The sequence below is a fragment of the Scyliorhinus canicula genome, chromosome 11, assembly GCF_902713615.1.
Source record: "Scyliorhinus canicula chromosome 11, sScyCan1.1, whole genome shotgun sequence".
NCBI classification, from domain to species: Eukaryota; Metazoa; Chordata; class Chondrichthyes; order Carcharhiniformes; family Scyliorhinidae; genus Scyliorhinus; species Scyliorhinus canicula.
This window is the reverse complement of record NC_052156.1, coordinates 48,436,743-48,459,210: the sequence shown is the minus strand read 5'-3', so window position 1 is coordinate 48,459,210 and position 22,468 is coordinate 48,436,743. Positions and strand designations below refer to the sequence as shown.

The following is a 22,468-nucleotide window of genomic DNA, read 5'->3' as shown; positions in this document are numbered from 1 at the left end:
CTATACTCACTGACCTACAACCGCCTATCATCTCTATACTCACTGACCTACAATGGCCTATCATCTCTATATTCACTGACCTACAATCGCCTATCATCTCTATACTCAGTGACCTACAATTGCCTATCATCTCTATACTCACTGACCTACAATGGCCTATCATCTCTATACTCACTGAGCTACAAACACCTATCATCTCTATACTCACTGACGTACAATTGCCTATCATCTCTATACTCACTGACCTACAATGGCCTATCATCTCTATACTCACTGACCTACAATCGCCTATCATCTCTGTACTCACTGACCTACAATCGCCTATCATCTCTGTACTCACTGACCTACAATCGCCTATCATCTCTGTACTCACTGACCTACAATCGCCTATCATCTCTGTACTCACTGACCTACAACCGCCTATCATCTCTATACTCACTGACCTACAATCCCCATTCATCTCTATACTCACTGACCTGCAATCCCCATTCATCTCTATACTCACTGACCTACAATCCCCATTCATCTCTATACTCACTGACCTGCAATCCCCATTCATCTCTATACTCACTGACCTACAATCGCCTATCATCTCTATACTCACTGACCTACAATGACCTATCATCTCTATACTCACTGACCTACAATCGCCTATCATCTCTATGCTCACTGACCTACAATCCCCATTCATCTCTATACTCACTGACCTACAATCCCCATTCATCTCTATACTCACTGACCTACAATCCCCATTCATCTCTATACTCACTGACCTGCAATCCCCATTCATCTCTATACTCACTGACCTACAATCCCCATTCATCTCTATACTCACTGACCTACAATGGCCTATCATCTCTATACTCAGTGACCTACAAAAGCCTGTCATCTCTGTACTCACTGACCTACAATCGCCTATCATCTCTATACTCAGTGACCTACAAAAGCCTGTCATCTCTGTACTCACTGACCTACAATCGCCTATCATCTCTATACTCACTGACCTACAATCGCCTATCATCTCTATACTCACTGACCTACAATCGCCTATCATCTCTACACTCACTGACCTACAACCGCCTATCATCTCTATACTCACTGACCTACAACCGCCTATCATCTCTATACTCACTGACCTACAATCGCCTATCATCTCTATACTCACTGACCTACAATCGCCTATCATCTCTGTACCCACTGACCTACAATCGCCTATCATCTCTATACTCACTGACCTACAATCGCCTATCATCTCTATACTCACTGACCTACAATCGCCTATCATCTCTATACTAACTGACCTACAATCGCCTATCATCTCTATACTCACTGACCTACAATCGCCTATCATCTCTGTACTCACTGACCTACAACCGCCTATCATCTCTGTACTCACTGACCTACAATCCCCATTCATCTCTATACTCACTGACCTACAATCGCCTATCATCTCTATACTCACTGACCTACAATCGCCTATCATCTCTATACTCACTGACCTACAATTGCCTATCATCTCTATACTTACTGACCAACAATGGCCTATCATCTCTATACTCACTGACCTACAATCGCCTATCATCTCTATACTCACTGACATACAATTGCCTATCATCTCTATACTAACTGACCTACAATCGCCTATCATCTCTATACTCACTGACCTACAATCGCCTATCATCTCTGTACTCACTGACCTACAATCGCCTATCATCTCTATACTCAGTGACCTACAATTGCCTATCATCTCTATACTCACTGACCTACAATGGCCTATCATCTCTATACTCACTGACCTACAATCGCCTATCATCTCTATGCTCACTGACCTACAATGGCCTATCATCTCTATATTCACTGACCTACAATCGCCTATCATCTCTATACTCAGTGACCTACAATTGCCTATCATCTCTATACTCACTGACCTACAATCGCCTATCATCTCTATACTCACTGACCTACAACCACCTATCATCTCTATACTCACTGAGCTACAATCGCCTATCATCTCTATACTCACTGACCTGCAATCCCCATTCATCTCTATACTCACTGACCTGCAATCCCCATTCATCTCTATACTCACTGACCTACAATCCCCATTCATCTCTATACTCACTGACCTGCAATCCCCATTCATCTCTATACTCACTGACCTGCAATCCCCATTCATCTCTATACTCACTGACCTACAATCCCCATTCATCTCTATACTCACTGACCTGCAATCCCCATTCATCTCTATACTCACTGACCTACAATCGCCTATCATCTCTATGCTCACTGACCTACAATCCCCATTCATCTCTATACTCACTGACCTACAATCCCCATTCATCTCTATACTCACTGACCTGCAATCCCCATTCATCTCTATACTCACTGACCTACAATCGCCTATCATCTCTATACTCACTGACCTACAATGGCCTATCATCTCTATACTCACTGACCTACAATCGCCTATCATCTCTGTACTCACTGACCTACAATCGCCTATCATCTCTGTACTCACTGACCTACAATCGCCTATCATCTCTATACTCACTGACCTACAATCGCCTATCATCTCTATACTCACTGACCTACAATGGCCTATCATCTCTATACTCACTGACCTACAATCGCCTATCATCTCTATGCTCACTGACCTACAATGGCCTATCATCTCTATATTCACTGACCTACAATCGCCTATCATCTCTATACTCAGTGACCTACAATTGCCTATCATCTCTATACTCACTGACCTACAACCACCTATCATCTCTATACTCACTGAGCTACAAACACCTATCATCTCTATACTCACTGACTTACAATTGCCTATCATCTCTATACTCACTGACCTACAATGGCCTATCAACTCTCTACTCACTGACCTACAATCGCCTATCATCTCTGTACTCACTGACCTACAACCGCCTATCATCTCTATGCTCACTGACCTACAATCCCCATTCATCTCTATACTCACTGACCTACAATCCCCATTCATCTCTATACTCACTGACCTGCAATCCCCATTCATCTCTATACTCACTGACCTACAATCGCCTATCATCTCTATACTCACTGACCTACAACCGCCTATCATCTCTATGCTCACTGACCTACAATCCCCATTCATCTCTATACTCACTGACCTACAATCCCCATTCATCTCTATACTCACTGACCTGCAATCCCCATTCATCTCTATACTCACTGACCTGCAATCCCCATTCATCTCTATACTCAGTGACCTACAATCGCCTATCATCTCTATACTCACTGACCTACAATCGCCTATCATCTCTATACTCAGTGACCTACAATCACCTATCATCTCTATACTCACTGACCTACAACCGCCTATCATCTCTATACTCACTGACCTACAATCCCCATTCATCTCTATACTCAGTGACCTACAATCGCCTATCATCTCTATGCTCACTGACCTACAATCGCCTATCATCTCTATACTCAGTGACCTACAATCGCCTATCATCTCTATACTCACTGACCTACAATCGCCTATCATCTCTATACTAACTGACCTACAATCGCCTATCATCTCTGTACTCACTGACCTACAATTGCCTATCATCTCTATACTCACTGACCTACAATCGCCTATCATCTCTATACTCAGTGACCTACAATCGCCTATCATCTCTATGCTCACTGACCTACAATGGCCTATCATCTCTATGCTCACTGACCTACAATCGCCTATCATCTCTATACTCAGTGACCTACAATCGCCTATCATCTCTATACTCACTGACCTACAATCGCCTATCATCTCTATACTAACTGACCTACAATCGCCTATCATCTCTATACTCACTGACCTACAATCGCCTATCATCTCTACACTCAGTGACCTACAATTGCCTATCATCTCTATACTCACTGACCTACAATGGCCTATCATCTCTATACTCACTGACCTACAATGGCCTATCATCTCTATACTCACTGACCTACAATGGCCTATTATCTCTATACTCACTGACCTACAATCGCCTATCATCTCTATACTCACTGACCTACAATCACCTATCATCTCTATACTCACTGACCTACAATTGCCTATCATCTCTATACTAACTGACCTACAATCGCCTATCATCTCTATACTCACTGACCTACAATCGCCTATCATCTCTATACTCACTGACCTACAATCACCTATCATCTCTATACTCACTGACCTACAATCGCCTATCATCTCTCTACTCACTGACCTACAATCGCCTATCATCTCTATACTCACTGACCTACAACCGCCTATCATCTCTATGCTCACTGACCTACAATCACCTATCATCCCTATACTCACTGTCCTACAATCGCCTATCATCTCTATACTCACTGACCTACAATTGCCTATCATCTCTATACTAACTGACCTACAACCACCTATCATCTCTATACTCACTGACCTACAATCACCTATCATCTCTGTACTCACTGACCTACAATCCCCATTCATCTCTATACTCACTGACCTACAATCCCCATTCATCTCTATACTCACTGACCTACAATCCCCATTCATCTCTATACTCACTGACCTACAATCACCTATCATCTCTATACTCACTGACTTACAATTGCCTATCATCTCTATACTCACTGACCTTCAATGGCCTATCATCTCTATACTCACTGACCTACAACTGCCTATCATCTCTATACTCACTGACCTACAATCGCCTATCATCTCTATACTCACTGATCTACAATCGCCTATCATCTCTATACTCACTGACCTACAATGGCCTATCATCTCTATACTCACTGACCTACAATCGCCTATCATCTCTATACTCACTGACCTACAATCGCCTATCATCTCTATACTCAGTGACCTACAACCGCCTATCATCTCTAATCTCACTGACCTACAACCGTCTGTCATCTCTATACTCACTGACCTACAATGGCCTATCATCTCTATACTCACTGACCTACAATTGCCTATCATCTCTATACTCACTGACCTGCAATCGCCTATCATCTCTATACTCACTGACCTACAATGGCCTAACATCTCTATACTCACTGACCTACAATCGCCTATCATCTCTATACTCAGTGACATACAATTGCCTATCATCTCTATACTCACTGACCTACAATCGCCTATCATCTCTATACTCACTGACCTACAATCGCCTATCATCTCTATACTCACTGACCTACAATCGCCTATCATCTCTATACTCACTGACCAACAATCCCCATTCATCTCTATACTCACTGACCTGCAATCGCCTATCATCTCTATACTCACTGACCTACAATCGCCTATCATCTCTATACTCACTGACCTACAACCGTCTGTCATCTCTATACTCACTGACCTACAATCACCTATCATCTCTATACTCACTGACCTACAAAAGCCTGTCATCTCTATACTCACTGACCTACAATCACCTATCATCTCTATACTCACTGACCTACAAAAGCCTGTCATCTCTATACTCACTGACCTACAATCGCCTATCATCTCTATACTCACTGACCTACAAAAGCCTGTCATCTCTATACTCACTGACCTACAATCACCTATCATCTCTGTACTCACTGACCTACAATCGCCTATCATCTCTATACCCACTGCCCTACAACCGCCTATCATCTCTATACTCACCGACCTACAATCGCCTATCATCTCTATACTCACTGACCTACAATCGCCTATCATCTCTATACTCACTGACCTACAATCGCCTATCATCTCTATACTCACTGACCTACAATCGCCTATCATCTCTGTACTCACTGACCTTCAATCGCCTATCATCTCTATACTCACTGACCGACAATCACCTATCATCTCTATAGTCACTGACCTACAATCGCCTATCATCTCTATACTCACTGACCTACAATCACCTATCATCTCTATACTCACTGACCTACAATCGCCTATCATCTCTATACTCACTGACCTACAATCACCTATCATCTCTGTACTCACTGACCTACAATCGCCTATCATCTCTATACTCACTGACCTACAATCACCTATCATCTCTATACTCACTGACCTACAATCACCTATCATCTCTATACTCACTGTCCTACAAAAATCTTTCAGCTCAATAATCCCTGGCCTTCAATCACCCAACATCGCTTTACTCAATGTCCTTCAATCACATATCACCTCTGTACTTAATAACCTATCATCTCTGTACTCATTGACATACAATCACCTATCAGCTCTGCATTCACTGACCTACAGTGGCTCCTTGTCAAGCAACATCTTGATTTCATAAATTTCATCCAATTGTTTCCCTATCTTTCCGTGACCTTGGCCCTCTTTATCTTTCTACGTTTCTCCTTATCTGGCTCAGTCTATAAGTTTGCTTGATAGCATTCTTGCCAACTGCGTTGGGACGTTTTGTGACCTTCCAGATGTTCTACAATTACAAGTTGTTGTTTTTTAACTCGATGTTCCTGACAGCATCTTCTGGATTTCGATATTTAACATGTTGTTGGACAGTTTCTGGATGAGTGACATCTTCTATAGCTAGTGGCCACTCCACGCCATGAACTTGTGAGATCTTTGTGGGCAGCTTTATTCGAGGTCGGCAGTGGGCATCGGCACTCCACTCACTGCAAATCTGGCCCATAATTTGCTGATAATATCACCGCCTCATCTGAAGATACCTGAACACTTAAGAGTGGGCACTTCCACCGTGGGCTGGGAACGCTGGTGGAAAATTGGGCAAGGGCAAACACCGATGGTGATCAGGCATAACTCCCTGCTCTACCCTCCTGCCAGAATACAACCTGAAAATATACTATGTTGAAGCACAAGTTATGACTGCTGCTTCATATAACGCGCTATGGATATTGGTTTTACATTTTATGAATGGGTCTGGAAAATCCTCTGCACTACCTGTCTTTATCGTTTCTTTGCAGCAGGGGGAGTAAGTGGTAGAATTCCGTTGAAGGCCACTTTCAGAGGGAGCGAGTAATCCGCTCTAATGTTAGGATGTTTCATGTGAAACCTTTAACAATTGTGTCTCTAAACACGTCGACAAACCTACGCAATTTAGAATATGTGAAAGGGTTTTCATGAAGCGATTGAAATGAAGGTTCCAATAGAAAATTCACCTGAGTGCACATTGACAACGTTTATCTGACAATTGCTGTGTGTGTGATTAAATGGTGTCTTATATTGTGTCATGTAAAGAGCAGAAAGCTCCAAACTTTTAACTTCTCGATGTGGGAATTTCGTTTCTGAGAATGAGTAAATTGGCACAATCTAGTTTCGCTCGCGACAAAACAGCGGATTTAAAAAAAATGGATTATCTCAATCGTCAGGAAATTATTTTTGTTTATTCATTTCCCTTTGCGAATTGTCTCATTTATAAATGCACGGTTTGAATAAAGTGGGGGTGAACTTCAATGACACCAATGAATGGATATTTCCGATTTTCACAGTAGCCTCATTGCAGTGTCAGCCTACTTGTGACAATAATAAAGATGATTATTAGTTAATTTCACAGTTTCTGTTCAATACTTTGACATGAGATATGCCAATGAAAAGTGACACTGCGTGTGTCTGGGTGTGAAATATTGTTACATATTTGCCAGTCGAATCAGATTCTTAAGCGGATAATCCTGGCAGTGAATAGGTGCTCTTTTCTGTGACCGTCCTGAATAAATGTTTTTTTTTCCGCTCCTCGCTACGTTGCAGACCTGGAGCAGGAAGTGCTGGCCATCGATCACATTGTATTGACAGAATCCGGCTGGCAGAAAGGGATTGTGGTTGAATAAAGCCTCGATCCTGAGCTTTGCACATCCCCTCCACCCCTAATACCTTCTTCCCTCGGTGAGAGCAGAGTTAAACCACACAAACGTAAGCAGTCGGCTTCCTGCTTGCTGACAATCCGGGCAAAGCACAGAGAGAGAGAGAGAGAGAGAGCTTCCTCTCTTGCCTGGCTTTACTAGCACACGCTACCTGCAGTCTCTTGTCCCTCTGCACTGTGTTCACAGTGTCAGTGAGTGTGTGCAGGCAGCGGACCCACGATGTTGGACCCGTCGTCTAGCGAGGAGGAATCGGAGGAGATAGTCGAGGAGGAGAGCAAAGAGGTGCAGCCTCCGGCCCCGGGCAGCCGGTTGTCCCCGAGCAGGACGAGCGACAGCAGCGGGGGTTTGCAGCCCAGCAGCCGGAGCAGCAGCATCCGACCGTCCAGCCCTAGCCCGTCCGTGGTGAGTGAGAAGGAGAAAGAGGAGCTGGAGAGGCTGCAGAAGGAAGAGGAGGAGAGGAAGAGAAAGCTCCAGCTGTACGTTTTTGTGATGAGATGCATCGCCTACCCGTTCAATGCCAAGCAGCCCACAGACATGGCGAGGAGGCAGCAAAAGGTAAGGCAAAAGCCAAAAAGGGGGATGAGAAATCCCTGCCTCCGAGCATGAGCAGCCTTTGTGGGTACAAGGGGGCACCTCAATCCCTGGCAACAGCTTTAACCCTCCTGTTAATCAGCTGCTGACCAAAAATAAAAAATTGCAAGCAGCTTTTGACATTGCCCGTGTCTTAGGGAGGCTGGAAACGGATCGATGTGGGTGCTTATTTTGCTTCTCACTGCAGTAACAGTCCTTCATCCAGTTACAGAGGAGCCAGTCTGCGGAGAAACACTTTATTGCACTTGCGCCCTTTAAATAGAACCAAATAATTAGCACTTCAAGGTGACTTCTTAATCATGGCGGGGAAGCCGAGACAACTTTGAGGTCGCTCTTGGCTTTGTGGCCCGCTCTCAGGAATTGCAATCAGGCCGAACTCTGGCCAGCTAATGCAAAAACTTGATTTCCAAACGCATCCTTTCTGAAGAGATGTCTGGATATGTCCCTTTGTTCTCTGAGATGCGCATATTTCATTAATGCCCTGCAGCACATACTGTGCAGCAAAGCACTGCCATTAAATAAACCCAAGACCGATTTTGGACGTGCTTAACCTGCCCATTTTTTTTAGGAACTCTTGTCCTAATAGACAAATAATCATACCTGCACTCGGATATGGAACATGGGGCGTCATCATCCTCATGTATGGATCAGTGTCACCGCCAAGTGGCGCTCACAATGGTTATTCCAGCATCAGTGCTAATACATTTCAAAATCAACACAATGCATAGCTTGTATCAAACTCAAATCTATTACTTTCAGCTGCAATACATAGATTTAGAGAGCCTGTTAGTAAAGTGAGAACACTAGAGTTGGAACACCCCTGCCCTGGCCTGTCACCCTGTAATACAGACTGTATTCCCAAACTGTTACCCACAGATCATTCCCTCCTACCCTGGGAGGACGACCCTCTTCTGCTGCATACACCATTTACTGTCCCTCCTGGCACCGCTGTCATCTGGAACCGTCTGATTTGCTTTGGGAAATATTATGCCTGCTCTTTGCAATTTGGGTTAGGCACTTACTTCGGAAAGGGGAGAAAGAAACCAAAAAGCTGGATGAATTCCAGTGTCCATACTCTCTTTGGCTGTGTGTATTAATTGTAAGCAGTTATTTTCCACGTTATTTGGGTATGCCACATTTTGTAGCACATGATGTATTATTTTGCAAGGAAGCAATTTAAATGTAAAACTTCACTAGGCCAGAAGGTTTGAACAATAAATTGGTCATTTAACGTCACTGTAAATCCCAAGCTCTAAGGCGAATAAAGTGCCAACTTACTGCTGTTTAGGTTAAAAAAAAGTAATATTGATACACTTGATACTTGTCTAAATCTCTCTTTAGATTTGACAAAGAGTCATCCAGACTCGAAACAAACGTTAGATGCTGTCAGACCTGCTGAGATTGTCCAACATTTTCCGTTTTTGTTTCAGATTCCAGCATCCACAGTAACTTGCTTTTATCTCTTTGGATTGTTATGGATCTGTATGACAAAATAGTTAAAGACTTGTTAAAACATCAAACAATGGCATATAACTTAAAGAATCAAAGGAATCTTGGTCTGCTTTGGTAGAGAATTCCTTCAATTTAAATATGGCACTGAAACCATACAGTCACGATTGCCACTGTAATAATATGCTGAAGTGATACTTAAATAATTCCGCAGTTCAATATCTTTAATGGACGTGCCAGATTTTCAGGAAGAATCATGGTTAATCGATCATTTAATCTGTGAATTACCCGGACTTTGCATTTGGAACAAGAACATAATACTCATTGCGTCCTGCATAATTTGAAATGAAGTATAAATCTTTGGCATCACAGAAGTACTCCACATGCTGCCAGATTAAATGTATGTTTTGTACTCTAACAATTATGTCCAAAATACAACCTTGACTTATTAGGCATCACAAATTGTAGTGTGTCACTGAAGAGTTATGGCATAGCTAGGGAGAAAAAACATCGGCTATACACATATATTAAGATTAGGTTATCCGCATAATAGGTGACACCACCCAAATTCCTTCCAATAAAGGAAAATCCATGGCTATCGGATACAGTGAAGGTCAATACTACAGTTTATGTCTGTCAAACACACGCCTTTCATCTCAGCTTGTATTCTGGGATTCACAGATATATTTTCTCATTTCGACTAGGTATGTTTGTCCACTGTTGCTCAATTCCTCTGGTGCCAATATAGCTAAGGAACAGCTCCCTCCCATTTTTCAATTCAGTTAATGAAATGACTTCTCCCTTACCTATCCTGTGAGGCTCTGTCTGATTTCAAATCAGTAGCAGACGCTAAAGTTGAATTTGGGAGAGGGAAGTACGAGAAACACCCAACAATAGCAGCTGGTTGCAATGTAGTGATAAAGCATTGTTGCTGGGGCGACCACCTTTTGCTTGGGTAGTAATTCGAGGAGAGAAAATTGACTTGGCATCACACAACACCACCCTTCACTCATTTATCCACTTTTCGCCCCAAATTGTGTCAAAAAGTTTTGTCTTAATATATAAATATATTTTTTAAATGCATTATTTGATTTGGTAATGAGTGGTGAGAATTACTGTTCTTTCGACGTTGTTCCCAACAATTAAATACATTTATAACAAAAGTAAGAGGCAGTTTGAGTTGATGATGCAGAAATTCAGATTTAAATCTGCATGCCCCAAGAATCACAAAAAACACAGAAACATAATTTATGTTGTTAGAGGTTTGAAGCTGTTGGGGCACCCAGCATGTTTGGTATCAACCTCTAGCTTAATTTTATCAGGGATTTCCTGAATGCACAATTTATTTTTACTTAATGTCAATCAATTGCTGGTCACTTATTGATAGACTATATTGAATGCATCACAGGTGTCCTAATCTGTACTATGAGTGTTTGCGTGCATTTGACAATGATCATTTACAATAATGGGTGATTTGGGCCTAAAATTAGTAAAGGTTGATGTAGCATAGCTTGGATTCTTCATTGGACAATAAGTAAATGGCTATAAAATGTGGAAAATATCTTCACTAGGCTAGGCCATTTCCCATCCCTAGTTGACCTTGAGGAGATGGTGGTGAGCTGCTGCTGTAGTTCATGTGGTGTAGGTACACCCACAGCGCTGTTAGGGAGGGAATTCCAGGATTTTGACTCAATGATGGTAAACAAACGGCGATATATTCCCTAGTCAGGATGGTGAGTGACTTCGAGGGGAACCTGCTACCCTTGAATCTGCTACCCTTGTCCTTCTAAATGGTAGCTGTCATGGGTTTGGAAGGTGCTGCCTGAAGAGCCTTGGAGAGTTCCTGCAGAGCATCTTGTAGATGGTACACACTGCTGCCATTGTTCGTCGGTGGTGGAGGGAATGGATGTCTGTGGAAGGGGTGCCAATAAAGCTGGCTCCTTCACCCTGGATAGTGCTAATAGTGGCAGTAGTAAGTACGTGGAACAATATAGTTGAAGGCAGGTCAATGAAATTATTCACCCTTATTCCATGTTCCAGTTAAAGTGTTACTGGAGAGAGGGCCAACTGGATTTTAATCTCAGTTTTCTGGTATCAACAAGTTAAAGATAAGGGGCGGTATTCCCCTCCCCCCCCCCCCCCCCCCCCGCTGGGTGGGAGAATCGCTGGGGTGGCACGCGAATCGCGTCACACCACCCCGACCCCCACACGCGATTCTCCCACCCACCCCATAACCAGGGCCGTGCGAATCGTGCCGGGCTGCTCAGAGAATCGCCGCAAACGGCGAGCGGCGATACTCCGGCCCGGAAGGGCCGAGCGGCCAGGCGTAAATGGCCTAGTCCCATCGCCGCCGTCCACAACTGGTCGCTGCCGGCTGGTATTCGTCACGAAGACTTGGGGGGACGGCCTGTAGGGTTTGGAAGGGGGCTCCATTCCCCCTCCCCGGGCCTACTTCCTTGCGCAACCGGCCCCAGAACTCCGGCGCCATGTTGGTGAGGGGCCGGAATTCTCCGCGAGGTTACCGCGCATGCGTCGGTTGGCACCGGCGCCACTGTGCATGCGCTAGTTGGTGCCGGTCCAACTGCGCATGCGCGGGACCCAAGGCGCCATGTCTTTTATGCGGTGCCACACCGAGGCCCCGACCCCGTAAATCGCACAACGCCCCTGCCAGCCCCATGGAGGGCGGAGAATAGGGGTCTGGGAATGGGCGCCGACGCCGGAGTAAAACACTCCGGTTTTTACTTCGGCGTCGGCACTTAGACGCCCGTTGGGAGAATCCCGCCCAAAATTCTCTTCTGTTTGGCAGGTTGTGGGGGTACAGTAGAGGAGTGGTTATGTTATTGAACTAGCCATCTAGAGACCTGGACTAATGACCTGTGGACTAGAGTTCAAATCCCTCCATAAAAGCCTGAGAATTTAAGTTCAGTTATTTAAATAGCTGGTGACCAAACGAGAGGTGCACTCCGCACCTTGAGCTTGCTAGACCTTTGTGGGCAGCTTTCTTCGAGGTTAGCAGCAAGGTGCTGTCAGCAATTTTCCTACTGAGCAGCATATGTGTGTTGGAACAACTTGGAAAGCGACACGTAAAACATGTTCCTTTGTAAAGTACCACAAGATGAAAAAATTGACTGGTTACTCACAAGAACATTTTAGAAGGAACATTGAGTGCCGGTAGTGGTGACCATGAAATTGCTACATTGTCATTTTTTAAAAAATCATTTGGATAATAACGTCTTTTAAGGAATAAAATCTGCTGCCCGTACCCAGTCTGGACTGCATGAGATTCCAGACTCACAGCAATTTGCTGGGCCTTTTATATGCCCTCTGAAATGGCTAGCAAACTACTCAGTTGGGGCATGGCTCCAGCATATGTACTTTTTTTCAACATGATTCCATGAAAGTTGGCCGCGACATTACCTCTGATCAGCCATTTGTTTATTATAATAAGTGGGTAATGTCAGAAATTTTAAATTCATTACAGTGAGAGAAAGGTCTAGACTGTATGTTCTGCAGACTAAGAAATCCCAGCAAACCAAATTGAACCAGCCAACTCATTTTGGGTTTCATTTGACTGTCATAATCCGCTTCACATTCCGTCAAGTGTCGCAATATTGCTGAAGTCATTGACGAAATTATTCTTTTGGAATTACTCTTATTTGTCTATTATTATTTTTTTAATCAATGCATCATAGATTCATAGAATTTACAGTGCAGAAGGAGGCCATTCGACCCATCGAGTCTGCACCGGCCCTTGGAAAGAGCATCCCACCAAAGCTCACACCTCCACCCCGTAACCCAGCAACCCAGCCTAACCTTTTTGGACACTAAGGGAAATTTAGCATGGCCAATCCACCCAATTTGCACATCTTTGGACTGTGGGAGGAAACTGGAGCACCCGGAGGAAACCCACGCAGACACAGGGAGAACGTGCAGACTCTGCACAGACAGTGACCCAAGCCGGGAATCAAACCTGGGACCCTGGAGTTGTGAAGCGACTGTGCTAACCACTGTGCTACCTAGCCGCCCATATTTTTATTATTTTGTGAATTATACAGTATATATGTCCAAAGTATCCTTTGACTTCTAAATGTGTTATATTTGCATGATAATACACAACATTTAGACATATCTTGGTATGTACTGCATCCACATTATATTCATGCTGTTTCTTATTGTCTTGATACGTGTTGTGAATCTTCCTTTGCAACTCATTCTCTTTTTGTTTTCTCATTTTCTTTCAAATTCTCTTGAGCCTTACTCCTCAGCATCTAGTCCTAAACTCAGTCCTGTCATTGAAACATTACAGGTCAAGTTACCCAACATCACACTCAATCGTTGGTCACTTCCATATACATTTGCTGAAGACAAAGCCAAAATATACTTCTAATCAAATAACCTGAACCATGTTTGACCGTCGCAATTACATACATTGCAGAGTTTTCTTTGAAGTTAAAGGACTTGTTGAGGTTTGATTGCAATCTATAAACTTGTTGTTTAAATTTTAGAGTACCCAATTCATTTTTCCAATTGATGGGCAATTTAGCGTGGCCAATCCACCTACCTTGCACATTTTTGGGTTGTGGGGGCGAAACCCACGCAAACACAGGGAGAATGTACAAACTCGACACGGACAGTGACGCAGAGCCGGGATCGAACCTGGGATCTCAGCACCGTGAGGCCACAGTGCTAACCCACTGTACCACCGTGCTGCCCTTGCAATCTATAAACTTAAGGACATGTATGCAAATAATTCCAATGAGAAATCATTGCTATATATTTCTCAACCTTCATTTGAATGCATTTAACAAAGTTTTAGCTCAACAACAGTAAAAACCACTTGTATCAACCTAAGGAGGTAAGCAAACCTTTGAATCTTTTCGGGCTTGCTGGGGGAATGTATGCTTGGACTTCAGAGAGTAGCAGGAAACAACTTGGTGACAAGTGCATGGACTCGGGGCGTTCCCCTCGGGATTGGGGCGCCCTGGCTGAGACCCCCATTGTTGCATAATTTGTTTAAACCCACCCCATGGCTGCACCTTAAGACTCCTGGCTGTTGAGGCTGCTGACAGTGTGCTGCAAATGCTCTGAGGGCTTCTGGACATGTATCAACCCACCCAAACCTCCCCTCTGGATACCCTCATATCCCATCAGTATCATCAAGGGGATGGGTGTGGCCATGCGTAGTCAATGGCTCACCAGGTGGAGTAAATTTTTAGAAAACTTACTGTTGGGAGTTTCCAGCTGAATCCGGTCGGAGTGGGGACAGAGTGACTGCTGGGTAAGCAGTAAAGATTTAAATTGTTTGCGCAGGCCCATAACCTGCTGTTCTTGTGTGGGGCACAGTGGTTGCTGGTTAAGTGTTTTATTTTTAACCTGTATTTAAGTTGGGCAGTTCCTAAACCCTAGACACTACACTTGTAGTGTCCCCCATCCTTCCACCTCCTTTAATCTAAGAGGTCGAGTGAATAACAGGTAAGCTCTTTCTTTCTTTTTCTTTTTTTATCTAGAGGGGATGACAGGGAAGGCAGTGCAATGTTCCTCCTGCAGAATGTTTGAGGTGAGGGACGCCGTCAGTGTCCCTGCTGATTTCACCTGTGGGAAGTGCACCCATCTCCAGCTCCTCATAAACTGCGTTAGGGAACTGGAGCTGGAGCTGGATGAACTTTGGATCATTCGGGAGGCAGAGGAGGTCATAGATAGTAGCTTCAAGGATGTAGTTACTCCGAAAAATCAAGATAGATGGGTGACTGTGAGAGGGGCTGGGAGGAAGCAGTCAGTGCAGGGATCCTCTGTGGTCGTTCCCCTCAGTAACAAGTATACCGTTTCGGATACTGTTGAGGGGGACGACCTACCAGGGCTAAGCCACGGTGTACGGATCTCCAGCACTGTGGCTCAGAAGGGAAGGAGGGAGAGCAGGAGAGCAATAGTTATTGGGGACTCGATAGTTAGAGGGACAGATAGACTGTTCTGTGGCAGCGAAAGAGACACGGATGGTATGTTGCCTCCCGGGTGCCACGGTCCGTGACCTCTCGGACCGTGTTTTCAGAATCCTTAAGGGGAGGGGGGAACAGTCACAAGTCGTGGTACACATCGGTACCAACGACATAGGGAAGAGAAGGGACGGGGATTTAAAACAGGAATTTAGGGAGCTAGGGTGGAAGCTGAGAGCCAGGACAAACCATGTTGTACATCTCTGGTTTGTTGCCGGTGCCATGTGCTGGTGAGGTGAGGAACAGGGAGAGAGTGCAGATAAACACGTGGCTGCAGGGATGGTGTATGAGGGAGGGTTTTAGGTACGTGGATAATTGGAGCACATTCTGGGGAAGGTGGGACCTGTACAGACAGGATGGTTTGCATCTGAACCAGAGGGGCACCAATATCCTGGGAGGGAAATTTGCTACGGCTCTTCGGGGGGGTTTAAACTAATTTGTCAGGGGGCTGGGAAAACGAGTTGTAGTCCAGAAGCCAGTGTTGATAGTAGCGAGGTACTGAGGAGGGTATCAAGGTTGCAGGAGTGTACCAGCAGACAGAAAGGTGGGTTGAAGTGTGTGTACTTCAATGCAAGGAGCATCTGGAATAAGGTAGGTGAACTTGGAGCGTGGATTGGTACTTGGGACTAAAATGTTGCGGCCATTACGGAGGCATGGTTAGAACAGGGACAGGAATGGTTGTTGGAAGTTCCGGGGTATAGATGTTTCAGTAAGAGTAGGGAAGGTGGTAAAAGAGGTGGAGGAGTAGCATTATTAATCAAGGATAGTTTAACGGCTGCAGAAAGGCAGTTCGACGGGGATCTGCCTACTGAGGTAATATGGGCCAAAGTTAGAAATAGGAAAGGAGCGATCACATTGTTAGGAGTTTTCTATTGGCCCCCAAATAGTAATAGAGATGTGGAGTAAGAAATTGCAAAACAGATTATGGATAGGTATGGAGGTCTCAGGGTAGCTGTCATGGGTGACTTTAACGTTCCAAATATTGATTGGAACCTCTATTGGTCGAACATTTAGGATGGGGCAGTTTTTGTACAGTGTGTGCAGGAGGGTTTCCTGACACAAGATGTGGATAGGCCTATAAGAGGGGGGCCACATTGGATTTGGTACTGGGTAATGAACCGGGCCAAGTGTTAGATTTGTTTGTGGGAGAGCACTTTGAAGATAGTGACCACAATTCGGTGTCTTTCACGATTGCAATGGAGAGGGATAGGGCCATACGGCAGGGCAAGGATTATAATTGGGGGAGGGGTAATTATGTTGCAATTAGGCAAGAATTAGTGAGCATAAGATGGGAACAGAAACTGTCAGGGAAAGGCACAAATGAAAAGTGGAGCTTGTTCAAGGAACAAATACTGCGTGTCCTTGATAGGTATGTCCCTGTCAGGCAGGGAGGAAATGGCCGTGTGTGGGAACCATGGTTCACAAAAGAGGTTGAATGTCTTGTCAAGAGGAAAAAGGAAGAGTATGTAAGGATGAGAAAACAAGGTTCAGTTGGGTCACTTGAGGGTTACAAGGTAGCAAGGAATGAGCTAAAAAAAAGGGCTTAGGAGAGCTAGGAGGGGGCATGGGAAGTCCTTGGCGGGTCTGATCAAGGAAAACCCTAAGGCTTTTTACTCTTATGTGAGAAATAAAAGAATGACCAGGGTGAGGATAGGGCCAGTCAAGGACAGTAGTGGGAACTTGTGCATGGAGTCAGAAGAAATAGGAGAGGCGTTGAATGAATACTTTTCTTCAGTGTTCACCAAGGAGAGGGGCCATGTTTTTGAGGATGAGTGTGTGATACAGGCGGGTAGGCTGGAGGAGGTAGATGTTCTGAGGAAGGATGTATTAGCAATTTTGAAAAACCTGAGGGTCGACAAGTCCCCTGGACCAGATGGGATATATCCAAGGATTCTTTGGGAGGCAAGGGATGAGATTGCAGAGCCTTTGGCTTTGATCTTTGGGTCCTCACTGTCCCCGGGATAATGCCAGAGGACTGGGGAGTTGTGAATGTTGTTCCTCTGTTCAAGAAAGGTAATAGGAATGACCATGGTAGTTATAGGCCAGTTAGTCTTACTTCGGTGGTCAGTAAGTTAATGGAAAAGGTCCTGAAGGATAGGATTTATGACCATTTGGAAAGATGCAGCTTAATCCGGGATAGTCAACACGGATTCGTGAAGGGTAAGTCATGCCTCACAAATTTGATTGAATTCTTTGAAGAGGTAACTAAGTGCGTAGATGAAGGTAGAGCAGTTGATGTCGTATACATGGATTTTAGTAAGGCGTTTGATAAGGTTCCCCATGGTCGGCTCATGAAGAAAGTAAGGAGGTGTGGGACTGAGGGAAATCTGGCCAATTGGATAAGTAACTGGCTATCACATAGAAGACAGAGGGTGGTGGTGGAAAATTTTCAGACTGGAGACCAGTTACCAGCGGTGTACCACAGGGATCAGTGCTGGGTCCTCTGCTGTTTGTGATTTTTATCAATGACTTGGAGGAGGGGGCTGAAGGGTGGGTCAAAATTTGCTGACGACACCAAGATTGGTGGAGTAGTGGATGAGGTGGAGGGCTGTTGTAGGCTGCAAAGAGACATTGATAGGATGCAGAGCTGGGCCGAAAAATGGCAGATGGAGTTTAACCCTGATAAGTGCGAGGTGATTCATTTTGGTAGAAAAAATTTGAATGCGGATTACAGGGTCAACGGCAGGGTTCTGAGGAATGTGGAGGAACAAAGATCTTGGGGTTCATTTCCACGGATCTCTGAAGGTTGCCACTCAAGTGGATAGAGCCGTGAGGAAGGCTTATAGTGTGTTAGCGTTTATTAACAGGGGGCTTGAGTTTAAGAGCCGTGGGGTTATGCTGCAACTATACATGACCCTGGTGATACCACAATTGGAGTCTAGTGTGCAGTTCTGGTCACCTCATTATAGGAAGAATGTGGAAGCATTGGAACGGGTGTAAAGGAGATTTACCAGGATGCTGCCTGAATTGCAGGATAGGTCTTATGAGGAAAGGTTGAGGGAGCTAGGGCTTTTCTCTTTGGAGCGGAGGAAGATGAGAGGCGACTTAATAGAGGTTTATAAGATGATGAGGGGGATAGATAGAGTGGACGTTCAGAGACTATTTCCTCGAGTGGATGTAGCTGTTCAAAGGGGGCATAACTATAAGATTCAGGGTGGGAGATATAGGAGGGATATCCGAGGTAGGTTCTTTACTCAGAGAGTGGTTAGGGTGTGGAATGGACTGCCTGCTGCGAGAGCAGAGTCGGACACTTTAGGAACAAGGTTGTTGGATAGGCACATGGAGCACACCAGAATGACAGGGAGTGGGATAGCTTGATCTTGGTTTGGGACAATGCTCGGCACAACATCGAGGGCCGAAGGGCCTGTTCTGTGCTGTACTGTTCTATGTTCTATGTTCACTCCTCAGTGCACTCCTTAGAAGCACAGAGGAAGCAGGGGACCGTCACTGGCACACAACCCCTCTCAGAGTAAAAGCCTCACCAGTGACATTGTCAGCTAGCTCACCCTTGAGGATCACAAGATGTCTCTGCCTGTCCACCACGCCGCTGAACCCACCCATGTCGCCCCCGGCCACAAAACCTGACCAGCTCCCTCTCACTAACTGTATGTAAAGCACAGATTCCACATCACACTGTAGCTAAGGTCCAAGCAAATGTACGCTTCCCTTGCCCACCCCCATAATGTACGACCTGCCCGCACTCCAGGCTCTTATCATGGAGATGAATGACTGCACATTATGAATGTCTCCATCACACAATCAGTTGCCACCCTCCTGGCGGGAGAGTTAAGACCCAACCAGTGAGGAAATCCACAATAGAACCCACTCGGAGAAACAAGACAGGGGCCGAGCTTATCGCTAACACTAGTTGCTTGCAGCAGCCACCAGTACTCTTGTTGGCAGGGAAGGGTAGTGAGGATAGAGGCTCTCCACATCACCAGGCTGCGTGCTGGTCACTGATGGGGTCAGGGATGCAGTGCGGACACGTCATTTCAAAGGGGTCGGTGTGGGGCAGGGGGCATGTTGAGGTGGCGCAGCAGTACAACTCAGGGTGACCATGTAGCCTGGTGGTATTGGATGGTCAAGGGGATCCTCATCTTGCTGACATTCTCTATCGCTCTTCACCCCCCCCCCCCCCCCCCCCCCAAACTTCCCTCTCAGAGACATGGATTTCAGACTATAACCAGCCATGCTTGCTATCTACCAGACTGCTGCTGCCGTTGTGGATGCACAGCGGTGAGAGCGTCAGTGCCAGTCCAGGGAGGACCCTCCATGAAAAGAGCCTGCCTCGGAAAACCAGGGGCCAGCTGACAAGGCTCAAGTACCGGCCTTCCAACAGGCCGAGTAAATGGTGCAAAGGGGCACCACACCAGGCCACATTTATACTGTGGGCACCTGACATCAAGGAGCTGCCGGATTGCATGTGCTTTCTCTGGCTCACCAGGGAGACTGTGCACACCTGCGGCAGATGCTGGTTCACCTGGCACCGCAAGGGTTAGGAGGAGGACAACCACTCCCAGTGGCCGGCACGTGGCGGTCGCCCTGAACCTTTAAGATACTGGCTCATTCCACAGCTCGAGCGGGGACCTGTGCGGGATCTCGCAAAAGTCCGCAAACAGGTGCATCTGCACTGTCACAGAAGCCTCAAGCGCATCGGACTACATTACCTTCAACCTGGGCCAGGCCCAACAGGATGCCCAGGCAGCAGGATTTGCTGCCATTGCTGGCATGCCCCAAGTCCAGGAGAAGATCGATGTCATGCATGTCTCCCCCTGAGCACCGGTTTGACATGGGGTGCACTTCATGGCAAGTTGCCCTGCTGCTGCGCAATGTTATTGCACATTCAAGAGAATGTGCAGTTGCTGTGCGGCCAGCAGCTGCACATCATGCACGTCTGCATCTGTTTTGCAGACAACATGCATGATGCATACATCCTGGCGTGTTTATCAGTTCCCAGCACCTTTGAGGCACTCTCTTGGGTGAGGGACTGGATAGTGGGCAACAAGGATTACCTGCTGGTGTCATGGCTATTGACACCAGTGCAGAGGCCGCAGGCCGAGGCGAAGAACCGTTATAATGACGCTCACTCTGCAACCAGGAGCAACATCAAGCGGTGCAATGCAGGACTGCTCTGATGGGGCACTCCAGTATAGCCGCCAGAGGGTCTCAAGCATTGTGGTGGCCTGCTGCTTGCTCCATAACATTGCGCAGCAGCAGGGCAACATGCTGGAGGAGGAGGCCACCACAGCCAGGACAACCCCATAGCCTCCCGATTTACCAACAAGGAAACCAGGCCACCAGCAGCTCCACCACCGTGTCCCACATCTTTCACCCCGCCACCCAAAGTCCAGTTTCCCCTGAGCCTCTCAACCCTGTCTGCGGGAGGGAGCAGGATAATGATGAACCACAGTGAGATGAGTTCTGCTGCTCCTCATTGACAAGGTCTGTCTCCTGTATTTAAGATAACATACCACTGTCCACCCGGGTGATCTCATCATGTGTGCTGGCAATTGTTTCTCACAGCCCCAAATACGTTGGGGGGTATGGGGGATTTGGAGGAAGATGGTGAACAGTTCGGGCTTGCACACTGGGGGTGCTGTCATACAAGGCGGACTCACACTGCTTACCCCCATGCCTTGTCACGCCTCAGTGAGGATGTAAGCATGTGGTCCATTCATGTGTCGTGGATGCCCTAAACCACCCCACCCACCACCACCCGCCCCATCTGACCACCGCACAACACCCAGCCGCAGCCCATCCTTCACACCCATGAGACAGAGACAGATTAGACTGGTGGTGCAGAAGTTTTTAATGATGAGTATTGACATCATGTGTGCCCTTCCCCATTCCTATCTACTCTCTACTACACCCGCGCCAACCTAAGAGTCATCTATCTTTCTAATCTTTCCTGGCCTATTGTATCTACCCCAGACAGCACATCTGAAGTGGAGTCGGCTTGCTGCTTGCCTCGCCTTCTGCCCAGTGATGCCCTTGCCTGGACCTGGACAACCTTTGGGTGTCACAGCTGATGACGCGTCATCCTGTTCTGACCGCAAGCCCTGCAGATGTGCCAGTGTTAGGTGGGCGTGATTCGGAAGGACTGAGCTGCTATCCATCACTTGTCCTTGTCTCGGGGTGCTCACTGGCCCCCCCATGCTACTCCATGGGTGGAGGAGAGGATGAAGTGAGCTCCGGAGGCCCCACTGTCACCTGGCGCTGCCATTCCTGGGACCCGCCCTCATCTTAACCATAGCCTCTATGCCCTCAGCCATGGCATGCTGGGACAGTCATGAGCGACAGTGACTGAGCCATGCCCCTCACTGTCTCGGGCATGTCCCTCTGTGATGGTGTCATGACCCTCAGTTCCTCAGAATGTCCATCTGTGTCTAGTTATTGTCCCTCAGTATCCGATCAATGCGCTTGATGCCTCAGCCATGACTCTTTGTGAATGGGCCAAGCTCTGGAGTGCTACAGCAATGTCTACTTGCGTCCAGGACATGTCCGCCTGAGGCTGGGCTCTTCTGTCCTGTGCCTCAGCCATGCACACCACAGTCTGCCCCAAGCCTTGGACGTCCTGATACATGGCTCTGATGCTTTGCCTCAGGCCTTCCATT

The 22,468-nt window shown here is 46.2% G+C and overlaps 1 protein-coding gene across 23 annotated transcripts in view; it reads left to right on the top strand.

Moving 5' to 3' along the window:
* The first annotated feature begins 7,724 nt into the window (after positions 1-7,724).
* cadpsa (Ca2+-dependent activator protein for secretion a) overlaps positions 7,725-22,468 on the top strand; it is a 736,161-nt gene continuing 721,417 nt past the window's right edge. For 6 of the 23 annotated variants that reach the window (XM_038810562.1, XM_038810558.1, XM_038810556.1 and 3 more), the window contains exon 1: positions 8,044-8,379. In XM_038810562.1, coding sequence (XP_038666490.1) covers positions 8,044-8,379 — 336 coding nt within the window. Of the gene's footprint in view, positions 8,380-22,468 lie in introns of all 23 variants that reach the window. The other 17 variants (XM_038810541.1, XM_038810547.1, XM_038810543.1 and 14 more) reach the window with 8 other exon arrangements.